Below are 15,983 nucleotides of genomic sequence, written 5' to 3'. Positions count from 1 at the left end.
CTTCAGCACGTGTCACGTTCTGTGTCTTTTCATCCACAGATTTCGTAAAAAACTGCTGGATACCCCCAGATTTACATTCCGCCTGACTCGCCATTTCAGCATACTCCATATGTGGTTTTTTTTGTTTTGTTTTTGTAGTTGACATGCCATGTGCAGTCATCGCGACCACCATGAGTGATGTTAATGTCAGTTCTACACAGTTTGCAGTACGCGTATCCATTGCCCTTTTGACTGGGTGTAATGCACGGCCATTCCACCGTATCGAAAATAGGACAAACAAATGTGCGGAATCTGCGCATGTCACACACAGCATGTGTGGTTGTCGTAAAAATAAATAGCCTAGCCGTGAATCGCGCATGGATTGAAAAAGTCGCTTGGACATTTAAAAACAACTCACTGGAATTTTTTAAGACTTTATAATAATTCCGTACAGAATAACACTGTTTGCCGTAACATCGTATTTACGTAACTTTTCCGTACAAAATACGGCCAATCCGTACTAGTAGGCATCTCTGTGACCACCATGCTGCTCTGTGTAGTAGTAATAATAGTAGTATGCAATTACTTAATCTATAAGTAAAAATCTCAGCCGAATGAAAATGGGTGCCAATACTTTCATGTGGGTGAAAATAGAATATAGAGTGTCACATTTTTAAATTTGAAGAAGGGGAAAAAAATCTACTCGATCAATTTCTGTTCAATGTCACCTTTGTTCAACTTCATGTAAAGGGCCTACTTTAAATATGAAGCCTTTTTTTTTTTTTAATTCAAGATGCCATATTTTCTGAGGGTAGCTTAAGAAATGATATTTGGTATCAGTGATGAAAGCAATTTTAAAATGAATGCGTTTCATCACTTCAAGAAAGTAACGTCCTGGTGTGTGTGTCCAAATAAATAAAAATAAATAAATAAAGGTTATAACAACTATCACTTTCTTATATAAAGGGGTGTTCACACGGCAACTTTTACTCCGGTGTAGCACCGGGGCTGCCCCGGTGTAGCACCGGGGCTGCCCCGGTAGAGCGTTCACACGGTACAAAGTTATACCGGTGTAGCCCCTGAAAGCTGCTTAAACCGGTGCAAATCTAACCCTGCTCGGGAGGTGGTTTAAGAAATTTACTCCGGAGTAAATGCTAGTTTGCGGGGCAGCACCGATATAAAATGGGACGTCTGAACGCTACAGGGGTAAACTCGCTACGCGTGAGGAGAGTTGATTACATACGGGCATTGCATAATTTGCATCCTGGTATTTTGCGCTTCCAAAATGGCGAATATCAACAACAACAGAACTGCGTGTCTTCCAGTGTTGCCAGATTGGGTAGTTTTAAGTGCATTTTGGCAGATTTGAACATATTTTGGGATGGAAAACATCAGCAATATCTGGCAACACTGGTGTCTTCATCCACGTTGTTTTCCCGGCGCTTGGTGATGCCATGACAACTGGGAAAAGGAAGTACATTTTCACGCATGCGCATATTTAATTTCCGCATTATTACTATCGCAAATGATAGTAATAATGATAGGAAATGATAGTAATAAAGGGAAATGATATCAAAACTTTATTACTATCAAAGGAAATGATAGTAATAAAGTTTTTGCTACTATTGCACGGTCGCAGAAACTGCCGTGTGACCGCAAGTGGGGCTGCACCGGTGCTAACACGCTTCTCTCTAGTAAGCAGGGTTGTGACGTGTGAACGCTGCGCAGAATTTACACCGGTGTAAGATGTATCGCAACAAAATACATCGGTGCAGCATCGATGCAAATATGTGCCGTGTGAACACCCTATAAGACTGTCGCTCCTGCACCGGCCTGTCCAGCCACACCCGTCGCCCAGAGCGCAACTTTATAGTCTCCTGAGACTGAAGGATGCCTATATGATGTATACAAGACTTGCTAGATGTTTTTTAAAAAAATCATCTCCCAGACTGGGAAATATAGTAATTGCTACAAGTGCAGCAGAGAACACAGTAAACGGTGCAGTCTTATGGCCCTGATAGGATTCTTCCTGTTACGATTTTCTTCAAAGATCTAGTGCAGAAGAATAGTCAACCATTTTGTTTCATGACCCGTACCCACACCAGTCCTGTTTTTGTAATTGTATTGTAAAGAACAAAGCTGACTACTGATTATTTTGCCTCCAGCCGGTACAACACAAGTGACCTGCACAGCATCGGTTACTGTAAACAGTCAGCTCAAAACCCTCCACACCCAAAGCCTTTCTATTTGCTATGCAAATACGACAAGTCTCATGTGATGGCCTTTGATTTTAAACGCAGACTTCTGATTTCTCACCGCTGGATGTGTCGGCGTATGTATTAGGAAGTCCGATTGTCCAAGTCTGGTTTGGTTGGTAGCTCACACCTGTCTCTGTCTCTTAGACTCTGTCTACATAGAGGACATCGAGGCCGTGCAGAAGCTGAGGGATCTCCTGCATCAAGCTCTGTTAGAGCTGGTGGTGCAACAGCGTCCAGAAGACCCGCAGCGCGCCGGCCGTCTTCTCCTAACGCTGCCCCTCCTTCGGCAGACAGCCAACCGCGCACTCACCACTTTCTACAGTATCAAGACTCGTGGAGGTGTGCCCATGCATAAACTCTTCCTGGAGATGCTGGAGGCCATGATGGACTCCCCCTAGCACGAGGTACACAACCAGGTGAACAACGGGTCAGTGAAAAAAAAAAAGAGGAAGAAATGAATCATTTATTTGTAAAATGAAGAGATTTTTTTTTTAATCTTTTAAAAAGCAAGCGCAGTGACCGAAAGGCAACCAGAAGTCCCTTCAAACATCATTCATATGTGAAAGCTTTGCTATCGAGCAGCAAGACCGGCGATCCTCTCTCTCTCTCTCGTTTGATTGGACTTATTTCACACATCACTCGGATACCCTTGTATCATTCGAGTGAATCAGTTTATTCTCATACGGTTTCCGATTGATTTGCTTTAACAAATGGGACCTTCCATCAGTGTAACGTTTAGGGGCTACAGTGGTGCAAGGAGGTGATGTTCAGTTACTGCTACATGAAGTCGTAGCACCTCCTTGTGAAACTATAGCCAAGCCATACAAAACACCACACACATAAATTAATCCATTTATTTATAGGTGACCTCATAAAGAGCCATGTTGAACCTTCTCGCGGTCCCCTTCGTGCATTTGTGTAGATCGTTTCACAAGTACTTGCTTTAACATGTAAGTACTGTCTTGTTTTATCCAGATCGTTTTGTGGTTTGAATTGAAATATGCAAGACATGTACAGGAATGTTAGACCTACAGGGTGAACAGGGGATGTAGTTATTTAGGAGTTACATGTGACCGGAGCAGAAATATAGTACATGCTATAACATGCAATATATTTTAAAGCAATATGTATAAGAAGTGCAAGTCATGCATTTTTTTTTCCATACACAGGGGGCGCTGTTGAGTCAACTTTTTTTTTTTTTTTTGTTCCGAAAATGTTGCGGTACACAAAGGGAATGTTGTCAAATAGGACACGACTCTTATTCATACAGTAATGCACTCTTTATATTTTAGCAATCAGTTCCGCAGAGTGAATGGCGAGAGAATCTTGAACTTCGTAAATGTGTACGTGCGCGTGTGTGTGTGTGTGTGTGTACAGATGCATCAGTGCATTTAGATCAGGGTAAAAGAGCCACCTCGGGCCCTGTAGGCCAGCTGGCTCTGTACATGGAGTCTGCTGCTGTGCTGTGGAAAGACGTTGTTTAATAATCTGCCTGAAAGAATTGAGCGTGAGCTCATGCTCAAAGCTAATGCTCAAGGCTTCACCCGATGTCACAAGTTCTTCACGTGACCAAGACGATATTATACACTGGGAAGCCCACGCAGAAGACGGCGCCGAGACCGATCGTAGCCGTCAGTCATTTATGCCTCTGCACTCTGAATCCTCACTCTGAAAGACTGAAAAGGAACTGATCCAGGATCGAGATGGAGTGAAACTTGAATCCTCATGACAGACGTGGATGCGGCGCGTGGCCGTCATCGGTCACGCATCGTATGACTTTCACTGCATGAGAGCAACGCTTGGTACAACATGAAGAGCCTCACAATATGATGTGTAAAAAAAATATAATAATAATAATCCTTCAGTCCATGAACATTCTTGTACCTTTTTATCGACGTTGTCTTGGTTACTGCTGTTTCCATGCTGTTTTTGGGTGTGTGTTTGTTTTGCAGACATTTGTCTGGTATTATATGCAATCATTTTCAGAGCCCAACAACTACCTTTTTTTTTTTTTTTTTTTTTAATTTTTGCATTTTAAAAACTCAACAGTAGGAAGAAAAGCCAACTGCTGTCCAGGCCAAGGCAGAATAAATAAGAAAACGGAACCACTAATGAACAGTTTCAGACCTCCGAGATTACAGTGAGTCTTCAGGGTGCTTTTCACTGTACGTTTGTAGTAAAGTGTGTGTGTGTACAAGTTACGCTTGCATCCCATACACAAATAATTCCCAATTCTACGCTGTGATTTGAATTTTTTCTTAGATAATTTCCAGTTAATATAAACTTAACCTCTTGTAGGAATCCCCAGCTCAGAATGCCATGGGAATTTCTGATCCTGTCGTACAATCTTTGTTTTCTCCTTCCTTTTGTCGTTTGTCAAAGTTTAACTGACTTGAAACATAGACTTTCCATATATTACATGTCCTCAAGCTTGGTACAAAAATAAAGCAATCTGGTTGAATGTTGTAAAATTATTACTTTCGCTCTTTTTTTTTTTTTCCGCCTCTTTACACTTTTTGTGCAACATTGTGGTTTTGTTGAGTGCTGCAGAATAACGAAAGCCAGGGAAAGATATTTTCGTGTGTTTTAATGTGACAATAATAATAATAATAATAATAATAGTGTTGCAGATTTCAGGTGATCAGTATGTGGTATTGAACACTGAGTTATTTCCTCTAGTTACTGTCTCTTTCTAGCATGGCATCAGTCCTGCTACCTGGCCGAAAGCTGTTCGTTTTTTTTTTTCTCCAGTTAGGCTATCTTTAATCAACACTAAAATAATTTTGGGTTAGTTTCCTGTGGAAGTTTTCTATAAGTCTTTTCCTCTTTTGTATATACAGAGATAAACACGCCTCTCTGTTCCTGGTCACGTTACAGAATGTGTACAAAACTATAGATGTCTGGGTCCATTCAAAGGAAGCTGTAAACAATGTCAATGTTTGTGTGAATAATTAATAATAATTAATAATAATTAATAATAATAATAATAGCTACAATAATATTAGCAAATCATTCTAATACATTAGTGTTTTCACCAACTATCAACATTGTATGATGCCATTTTTGTAATCGTCGACGTTAGATGAGATTCTGGGACATCCATGAGTGGGGCACATCATTTAGAAATCACTTAAAGTCACGGGTAGCTGTTAGTGTGTCTGTGTATATTTATGTAAATGAGCAATACCAGAATTTACCAAAACTCTGTTTTCACCTTTCTCTGTATAGTGACCTACTGTAAATCAAACCTCAGCAGTAACAGTGTTAAAAATCCACAGAAATGGTACAGCTTATAAGGTAAAGAACAAATCAATGTTTGTATTTTAAAATATTGTATTTAAAAGATTAAATTCTATTTTTTACTCAATTTGCTGATGTTTATTAATATTATTTGGTTGTTTTTATTTTCTGTGGGTTTTAGTATAATGATTGTGGATGTCTCTGTGTGCTGTTTTTTTTTCTTTTTTTTTTTCCGTAAAGCTAAATGGTTCTGCAGTAGTGACTCTTTCAGCAATTTGTTCATATTGAATCACTGTGATTAAAAGGCAAACACTAAAACACCACAGGAACTTAGGGGTACTTCAAGATATTGTCGGTGTCATGTGTTTTGTAATAAAATAACACGCGTCAGAATTTGTCATTTGGTCTGTCCTTTGTTGTAATCTTGTTTGCTGTGAAAATTATGTGTGGTTTTTAAATGTGCTTTCTACATCGGAATGTGGTAACATGCAATACGTTCACGGTTCAAGTGGTTAAATTGTAAGGCCACTGTTGTGGTATAGGCACCGAGCTAGCTAATTAAATTTTTAACAGTAATCAAGTATACCATGCACTGAGAGGCTCCGGTTGAAATGATGGATTCTCTGAGGTGGCTGGCATAGTACTATTCTCTGAGGGGTGCAGCCACAAAGAAAAATAGTACTATGTCAGTCACTGATGAGAATCCATAATTACCAGTGCCTCTCAGTGCATGGTATATTAGATTTATATCCCTCATAAAAAAAAATCCAAACTAAAAGTGCTAAGATTGAAGCTTGGCATAAATTCACTGGAGGCAGCCATGTTTGTTGTTTATATAGGTGACCTTCAGCCTGCATATGTGCAATGTGCCATGCTATCGCCTGCCTCGCTAGGCATGATCATGATGCGTAGATTCTGTGTACACATAGAGAAAGGCTCGCAGAGCCACAGCTTGAAATTGTGACGGTGGTTCATAGTACAGTGGTGCTTGAAAGTTTGTGAGCCCTTTAGAATGTTCTATATTTCTGCATAAATATGACCGAAAACATTATCAGATTTGCACACAAGTCCTAAAAGTAGATAGAGAACCCAGTTAAACAATTGAGACACAAATATTATACTTGGTCATTTATTTATTGAGGAAAATGATCCAATATTACATATCTGTGGGTGGCAAAAGTATGTGAACCTCTAGGATTAGCAGTTAATTTGAAGGTGAAATTAGAGTCAGGTGTTTTCAATCAATGGGATGACGATCAGGTGTGAGTGGGCACCCTGTTTTATTTAAAGAACAGGGATCTATCAAAGTCTGATCTTCACAACGCGTGTTTGTGGAAGTGGATCATGGCACGAACAAAGGAGATTTCTGAGGGCCTCAGAAAAAGCGTTGTTGAAGCTCATCAGGCTGGAAAAGGTTACAAAACCATCTGTAAAGAGTTTGGACTCCACCAATCCACAGTCAGACAGATTGTGTACAAATGGAGGAAATTCAAGATCATTGTTACCCTCCCCAGGAGTGGTCGATCAAGAAAAATCACTCCAAGAGCAAGGCGTGTAATAGTCGGCGAGGTCACAAAGAACCACAGGGTAACTTCTAAGCAACTGAAGGCCTCTCTCACATTAGCTAATGTTAATGTTCATGAGTCCACCATCAGGAGAACACTGAACAACAATGGTGTGCATGGCAGGGTTGCAAGGAGAAAGCCACTGCTCTTCAAAAAGAACATTCCTGCTCGTCTGCAGTTTGCTAAAGATCACGTGGACAAGCCAGAAGGCTATTGGAAAAATGTTTTGTGGACGGATGAGACCAAACTGGAACTTTTTGGTTTAAATGAGAAGCGTTATGTTTGGAGAAAGGAAAACACTGCATTCCAGCATAAGAACCTTATCCCATCTGTGAAACATGGTGGTGGTAGTATCATGGTTTAGGCCTGTTTTGCTGCATCTGGGCCAGGATGGCTTGCCATCATTGATGGAACAATGAATTCTGAATTATACCAGTGAATTCTAAAGGAAAATGTCAGGACATCTGTCCATGAACTGAATCTCAAGAGAAGGTGGGTCATGCAGCAAGACAACAACCCCAAGCACACAAGTCGTTCTACCAAAGAATGGTTAAAGAAGAATAAAGTTAATGTTTTGGAATGGCCAAGTCAAAGTCCTGACCTTAATCCAATGGAAATGTTGTGGAAGGACCTGAAGCGAGCAGTTCATGTGAGGAAACCCACCAACATCCCAGAGTTGAAGCTGTTCTGTACAGAGGAATGGGCTAAAATTCCTCCAAGCCGGTGTGCAGGACTGATCAACAGTTACCGGAAACGTTTAGTTGCAGTTATTGCTGCACAAGGGGGTCACACCAGATACTGAAAGCAAAGGTTCACATACTTTTGCCACTCACAGATATGTAAAATTGGATCATTTTCCTCAATAAATAAATGACCAAGTATAATTTTTGCCTCATTTGTTTAACTGGGTTCTCTTTATCTACTTTTAGGACTTGTGTGAAAATTTGATGTTTTCGGTCATATTTATGCAGAAATATAGAAAATGCTAAAGGGTTCACAAACTTTCAAGCACCATTGTATAGCCAGGATACATCATACTGACTCACACCACATCATTTTTTTTTTTTTTTTTCTTTTGACATCACGATCAATGGTGGAACTATTTTTTATGTCTTGTGAGCCATCCTTGGCCAATTCCTGCATGGGAATTTTTTTTTTTTGATGAGGGATAGCACTATTAATATGAGTAGTGTAATGACACGATTACTGCATAAACTATTTAAAAAAAAAACTGCCAGAAAAAGCAAGATGAGTTGGTAAAGGATTCAATGCAGAAAAAAATGGTCTTCAGATCAAGTTTTTGATTATGTCAAGAGAATGACCTCGGTCTTGAGAATTTCTAGCAATTGGCAATTCATATAAAAACTTCAAGGATTAATGATGTTGGGGTTGGTGGTGTTAGTGGTTCTATCTTTTCTTATAACCTAAATTGTAATGAAATTGAATGAGACCTAAATACAGTACATGGCTTTTGCTTACTTATATTCATACACAAAATTAAGACTTTTTTGGTGTCCATTAAAAAAAAAAAGTACTAATATTTACTTCAGTGAGAGTGATGCATTGATGGATATCTCGCATCAATACTTGCTGATACATAAAAATGATTAAAAATAGAATTAAACTCTGTAGTCCATTAAAAAGTTTGTCGGAGTTTAACTTTTGATGGAATGTTAAAAAAAAGATACCCTACAGGTTGCCTGAGTTCATTCTTGCAAATTTACAATAATGCAAAAAAACAACTGTTGGATTTTCAAGTTGAGGAAAGGAATGAAGTCATAAGATGCGCTCTGACTGCTATCCCCATCCTCTGAAGCAGACACTTCAAGTCCTCCAAAGTGACTTTTGACCACTAGTGGCACGATGTTGGAAAAATTACGTCCCTGAAGTTTGCACATCATAAGTTCTTCCTGTTTTTGGGGCAAGGGGTGAACCTCCTTATCAGTGACTGGTCCTGGCATGTGTCAGGAGCATGGGCGCCGCCAGGGGGGGAAAGGTTAGAACAATTCTAGGGGCCCAGCACTGCCATGGGGCCCTTTAAGGGGCTGATAATATGCTTTTAATGATTTTAATAAGACTTTTGAAATAACAACAATGCAATATTCCATCTGGTAAAATGAGCTAATTGAACAAGGTTGTCTATTTCTTGAGTTCTTCAACATATATTGTCATTTAACCCTCCCCCTTTTGCGAAACGGTACGGTCCAGTTCTGGTAGAAGCGCGATACGTTAAATCTGTGTGCTGATCAGTGCAACGCTACTTGCTGCTGTGTCGCGGTGCAGCAGCCAGCCAACCAGCAGTGGAATGCGTACAGTCTGTGATCGCTAAATATGAAGTGTGGCTGTCAAAAACATAAAGGCAGCTGAAAGCTGAGAGGGACCGGAGAGGCAGGCAACTGGTCACTCAGTTTTTCCCAAAGAAAGGTAGCCATCGCTCACATGTGTGTTCAAAATATTAGCGAATGGTAAACGAACAGTATGAACGTGGTTGGATTAGCCTATCAAGAGAACACTTTTACAGTTTGTACAGTGACAATTTTTCCATTTTAATAACTGAACGGACTTGTGTGATAAACAAGATGAAATATTACGTTATGCTGGTGCTAATAACTAGTGCTAATAACCAGTTTCATAACTAATGGGGTGCCCTAAATATGCACAGATTCAGCCTCAGGGGGACCTCCGCCCTACCAAACCACTGAACCCCCCCCCCTTTGGAGAAGGAGGTAAGCAGCAATACAACCCATAAATGCTTTAGGATTGAAGTTTTTAATGAGCGAGCGCCATATACAGTTTGCTAGATTAAAGTGTTGCTAATAACGGACAGCAGTCACATCACACATTTCACTACCAATTGTCCTAGCACAAGAAGGCATGTGGCAAAATCTTGAATTTTCATTTGTGATTGTAAATGCACCAGAATTAGTCACTGACCAGTTTTCATCTAGTCCCTGGTAGGTTAATACATAAAATGTAATAAAGTCACAAACTCAAGGTCCATGGGCTATCAAAAGTCAAATAATGACAATAGTGCAATTGTGACGAGGGTGGGCAAAGTTGGGGGGCCCAAAATTCTAATCTTTCATGGGGCCCAAAATTTCTGGCGGCGCCCCTGGTCAGGAGGAACGGTTGCAGAAAACATGGCAGCTAATGGCACTACAAAACCTTGGTGAGCAAAGAAAAGATGAACAGATAGGTGTGATATTGCCTGGAAAAATATCGATTGATATGGGAGATACATACGGTATGGAGAGAGGTGATTTGGAATAGATGTGTTGTGGTACAAATTTATGACTATTGGAAGCATAGAAATAAAAAATGAACTGTGGAGTAGCTGAAATTATTAGTAGTATTATTGAGTTTTTCCCAGCTGTAAATGTATTGCTTAAGCAGCAGAAGGTGCAATCACTTGGCGTGCTCCCCAACCAACTAATGCAACCTACAGAGGTAACACTATGGAATGGCGAGTTCCAGATAGTGGTCAAAATTAACTTGAGGATGCGTCGTCCTCATTTAAATCAGGGGTCTGGAAACATTTTGTTTTCTGCGTGTTGACAAATATCAAAGGAGACCAGGTAACGGATAAAACAAAAAAAAATCCTAATATTGCAAGACAACACTGACCTATAATCAGGGGTTAAATTGGGATTGGTTATGTGGGGGGGCTCTGCCTCGTACCTGCCCCCGCCGCCCTGCCCCAATATACTTTTTGGAAAATAACCCTCTAATTTGATAACCATATCATATTGCACAGAGATATACACCTTATCTGTGTGTTGTAGGCCTATGTGTGTCTTGTAGTGCCCCCCTACACATTATGGCAGTTTGAATGTAGATTGGTTGGCCAATGTAACAGATTGTACAGGTTGTTGTACATTGGTTTGAAGGAAATGATTAGTGGGGGGTCTGGGGGTCCTCCCCCAGAAGTTTTTTATTATCATACATGTTATTTGCTGAATTCTGGTGCATTTTAATAAGTTGTTAGCTGACTTTACAGAGGTAGGTTGAGCAATATCATGTTAAAGCTTGTCACATGCCTACAGGTGAAAAATGTGAAGGAGAAATGTTCAGTGAGAAAATTTGAAGGCTTGCACAATCTTAAACCAAAACAGTTGATTTATTTTGGAGGATAAATGTTAAATATGCCAAAACACTGTCAGTCAAATTGTCAATCAAATATATTCATGCAGTGAATGCAACCAAATACAAACAACACTATAACATTGGAAGCATTTATTATTATTGTTATTATTATGTATTCAATTATTTATTTGGCATGTGGTGCTTTTTGTATTGTCTAGAACATACATAAGATGAGCATATTATAGCAGCAAAATAGAAGCACAATCATTTGAATGCAGCAAAAGTTTTGCTGCATTCAAATGATTGTGCTTCTATTTTGCTGCTATAATATGCTCATCTTATGTATGTTCTAGACAATACAAAAAGCACCACATGCCAAATAAATAATTGAATACATAATAACAATAATAATTACACTAATAATACACTAATAATATTAACAATAAATAATAATAAATTAACATTAAATTAAATATTAACAATAAATAATAAAACACTAATAATATTAACAATACAGTGAACATAATCATTATCATATTTTTTTATTATTAAAAACAAAATATCAAATAATACTGAAGAGGGGAAAAAATAATACTGATCTAAATATGTTGTGTTTTTATTTTTAGACAGTATGTGTTTTGCTAAACACATACTGTCTAAAAATAAAAACACAACATATTTAGATCAGTATTATTTTTCCCCTCTTCAGTATTATTTGATATTTTGTTTTTAATAATAAAAAATATGATAATGATTATGTTCGTATGCAGGTAAAAGGGGAGACGGTGTACGGAGAAAATTATAAACAAGTCACAACGCTGAAACACAAGCCCAAAAACCCGCAAACCACGACTTCTGATTTTTTTTAAAGCGAGCTCACAAAAAAAGAAACCCCGAAGTCGCTTATAAAAAGCGGAATTGGCAACCCACGCAGTGTTCCAGAAACCAGAATCTCTGATTGCAAGTTCTGTTCTAAATAGCTTTGACAGGTCGTCTTGTTATCAGGAAAACTATGATCTATCTCATAAAAGTCATGGGCTTATTGATTAATAAAACGATATTTAATTATTCAGAACTGAAAATCGTGAAAAGGGTTTGTTGCTTTTGATGTGTGTGTGATCATATGCCATCCGCTCCAAGCTTATGTGCCGGGGCTCAGCCCCGGACAGCCCCGGCCCAATTTAACCCCTGCCTATAATACTGTGAACTACAAATTTGTTTCAGCACTTAAAAACTCCATCACAGTGAAAAGCTCCAGTCTTTGCCCAAGAGAAAGAAACTACTAAAAAGACAGAGAATTAGAGATGTACACCCATCAGCTATAACATTACAACCACTAACAGGTGACGTGAATAACATTGATTGTCTCATTACAATGGCACCTGTCAAGCGGTGGGATGTATTAGGCAGCAAGAGAACAGTCAGTTCTTGAAGTTGATGTTTTGGAAGCAGGAAAAATGGGCAAGTGACTTTGACAAGGGCCAAATTGCGATGGCTAGATGACTGGGTTGTCTGAGCATCTCCAAAATGGCACATCTTGTGGGGTGTTCCTGGTATGCAGTGGTTAGTACCTACCAAAGTGGTCCAAGGAAGGACAACTGGTGAACCAGTGACAGGGTCATGGGTATCGAAGTTTTGTTCGCCTGCATGGGCCACGAAGGCTCGCCCATATGGTCCAATCCCACAGAAGAGCTACTGTACAACAAACTGCTGAAAAACTTAATGCTGGCTAAACCAGAAAGGTGTCCTGGATGAACTTTTTCAGCAGTTTGTGCGACAGTAGTTCTTCTGTGGGATTGGACCATATGGGCTTTTATATAGTTTTTTAATAAAATGAATATTTTACTTAATAAGCTATTTATTTACAAGGCGGTATGGTGGTGTAGTGGTTAGCACTGTTGCCTCACAGCAAGAAGGTTCCAGGTTTGAACCTCATGCCTGATGGGGGCCTTTCTGTATGGAGGTTACATGTTCTCCCTATGTCTGTGTGGGTTTCCTCCCACTGTTCAAAGACATGCAGGTTACATAAAAATACCCAACCACCGGGGTTGCACAAGCCAGTGCTTACTTAGCGTCGGTCCCAAGCCCGGATAGATTGGGGAGGGTTTCGGCAGGAAGGGCATCCGGTGTAAAAAACTATGCCAAATTAAATATGCGGAAAAAAAGATCTGCTGTGGTGAGCCCTAACAGGAGAAGAAGAATGTTTACAAATGTTTGTAAATAATTACTGTTGGTTATTAAGAAAATGAAACAAAAGTATTAGTTTACCTTTAACAAAAGGAATATTTAAGTTGATAACATCGGCCATGTTTCTGCTCCGTATATAAGTACGGGCCGAATGCATGCACAGTACGTTTGTACTCTACTTTTTAGGGGAATTCCTTGATTCGTCAAAAGACTAGATATCTCTCCATTTTAACCAGAATATCAGCTGCTTTGTCAAAATGGAGACCGGTATCTAGTCTTTTGACGAATCAAGGAATTCCCATAAAAAGTAGAGTACTGTGCATGCATTAGGCCCGTACTTGTATACAGAGCAGAAACATGCCCGATGACTAGGAACCTTGAAAACATGGTGAAGAGATGTGATTGCCGGATGCTCCGATATACGGCAAATATACATTGGGAAGAGGGAATATCAAGTGAGGAAGTGATGGAGAGATATCAAGTGGAAAGTATATGGAATTTAATGAGAAGACAACGTTTGAGATGGTTCGGGCATATCAAAAGAAAAGAAGAGAGTAGTGTGGTACGGAGAGCAGCAGAAGCTGTAATTGATGGAAGACGCCCCTGAGGAAGGCCTCTGAAAACATGGAAGAAGTGTATAGAGGAAGATCTGAGGGAACTTGAAGGAGATACGAAGAGCCATGGCCTCACTTTTGTTTATAAATGCCTTGAGACCTCAAGAATGGCACAGGAATAGTTTTAAGCGTTAAGAATAAATCTAACATAGTGATTTTTACAATTAAAGTGATTCATATAGGTAGCGGTCTGAGTGAATGACCTTGATGTCTGTAACGTCACAGCAGGAAGTCTATTGGTCTCATCGCCATTTACGCTATACTAAAACACAGAGCTGACTGCAACGCCGAGCCTCCATTTTGAGCTAATTTATCGCCATGACACGTAGATGTGCCAGCAACATGACAGAAGCTGGATTTACGTTGCATTCATGGCCCAAGAATGTTCAAACTGCAAAGATTTGGGCGCGTTTTGCGAGAAGTTCACGGGCACATTGGGCGGCTACGAAGTGGTCTCTCCTCTGCTCTGCACATTTTACTGAAGACTCGTACGAGACCGCTGATCTGTTGAGGATCGTTGGCTATAAGCCCGTATTGAAAGAGGGTGCAGTATCACCAGTTAAAGAAAGCTACAGGAAAAGGAAAGCTTTTATTTTATTTTATAAGGAAAGTGAGTTTAGTTGCACCAGTCCTCCTGGAGTGAGCCGAGGGTTGTTGGTAAAACCCGGGACGGAACGGGATGTGACATATCGCTCGGGCAGTGACCTCCCCACGGTTGTTGCTAAAACCGGTGACGTCCCGGGTTTTAGTAATTGCCTGAGCTGAGCAGTAATGGCGGAATACACAGTATGGAGTGAATGAGTGGACCAGCCGTCTTATTTTCTCCACTGGATATTGCTGACATCTCGCTCTTACGTGGAAGAAGTGAATGAACAGAGAACTGAATGAACAACTGAAAGTCAGATTGTTTCAAAACAATCGGCCACAAGCTCGGCCTTCAAGAAGCGAGAACACAGACGGGTAAGCTCCGACTCTCATTTGGATAAAAAAAACCACGTTGTTTACCTGCATTTAGATTAATACATGTAACTTGTATTGTGTTTAAGTTACCGGTATAAGATTATTTAATTTGCTTCAGAATGTGATTGTCTCAGTTCATCTGATTATTTAATTAGCCTTTTATGTTTTATCAGTGAAAATGCATGCATGTACATGTATGTTGCATAAGTTATAACACCTATCCTGTTTTAATGAGGGTCAACCCATAATCAATGAAGTCAAATCAGTCTTAGTTGAGCAAGTCGATAACGCCATTTCTTTCTTTCACCATAAATTTTTATTTATATGACTTTGGTCTATAGCTGTCAAAGGCCTCGGCCTTAAAACCGGTTCCCGCAGTGACGACACGCACTCAGGGCTGGCTGGCTCAGCGGGGCAGCTCGAATGCCAACTTTGTGGTCAATTTTAACTCTCAAAAATGTATATTTTTTAAATTCACATTTATGCAGCATACAAGAGTCAAGGATGGAGATACTATCCACTCAGAAATTTATTTAAAAATAAAGGTACTGTGTATCTCCTTTAAGCATGTTTTCTGAAATAAGCAGCACGAAAGATGGACTAGATTGTCATGTTTCTGGGTTGGTAGGCACTCCAAATATATGTGCACAAGCTCTGAAAAGTGAATTTTTCATAATATTTATCATTTAATATTGTAGATTTGGAGTTACTCTTCGACTTTTATTACAACCAAGTTTGGAGTTGATAGATTTTCCTTCCATACACTATATCTGCACTCGATAGAGATGACATTGAAAAGGCTGGAATATTGTATGTACTGTACCTCTCTCTTTTTGGTTTTTCCTTTTCTGCTTTCTCCAGCTGTTTTTGTGGCTGAGGATGGAATCTCTGGAGCCGTAACTGACCGGGAAATCCTCACAGTCAGACCGGGGAGACACTAATGACAAAGAAATAAAGATATATCCTAAATTAAGAGCATGTATTCAGAATACACCTGAAAGTTCACATCAAAAAAGTTTGTGTCTGTATGAAAGATTGGCTTGAAGTTGCAAAACCTTTTCATGAAACACACTGGAAACAATTTACACTATAATCCC

At 39.7% G+C, this 15,983-nt stretch overlaps 1 protein-coding gene across 6 annotated transcripts in view; it reads left to right on the top strand.

Moving 5' to 3' along the window:
* esrra (estrogen-related receptor alpha) overlaps window positions 1-5,873 on the top strand; it is a 37,145-nt gene extending 31,272 nt beyond the window's left edge. For all 6 annotated transcript variants that reach the window (XM_060936347.1, XM_060936349.1, XM_060936346.1 and 3 more), the window contains one exon: window positions 2,382-5,873. In XM_060936347.1, the coding sequence (XP_060792330.1) occupies window positions 2,382-2,635 (254 nt within the window). In that variant the 3' untranslated portion in view covers window positions 2,636-5,873. The remainder of the gene's footprint in view (window positions 1-2,381) is intronic.
* The last annotated feature ends 10,110 nt before the right edge of the window (window positions 5,874-15,983 follow it).

The sequence above is a fragment of the Neoarius graeffei genome, chromosome 12 (assembly GCF_027579695.1).
Source record: "Neoarius graeffei isolate fNeoGra1 chromosome 12, fNeoGra1.pri, whole genome shotgun sequence".
NCBI lineage: Eukaryota > Metazoa > Chordata > Actinopteri > Siluriformes > Ariidae > Neoarius > Neoarius graeffei.
This window is presented reverse-complemented; position numbering and strand designations above follow the sequence as displayed.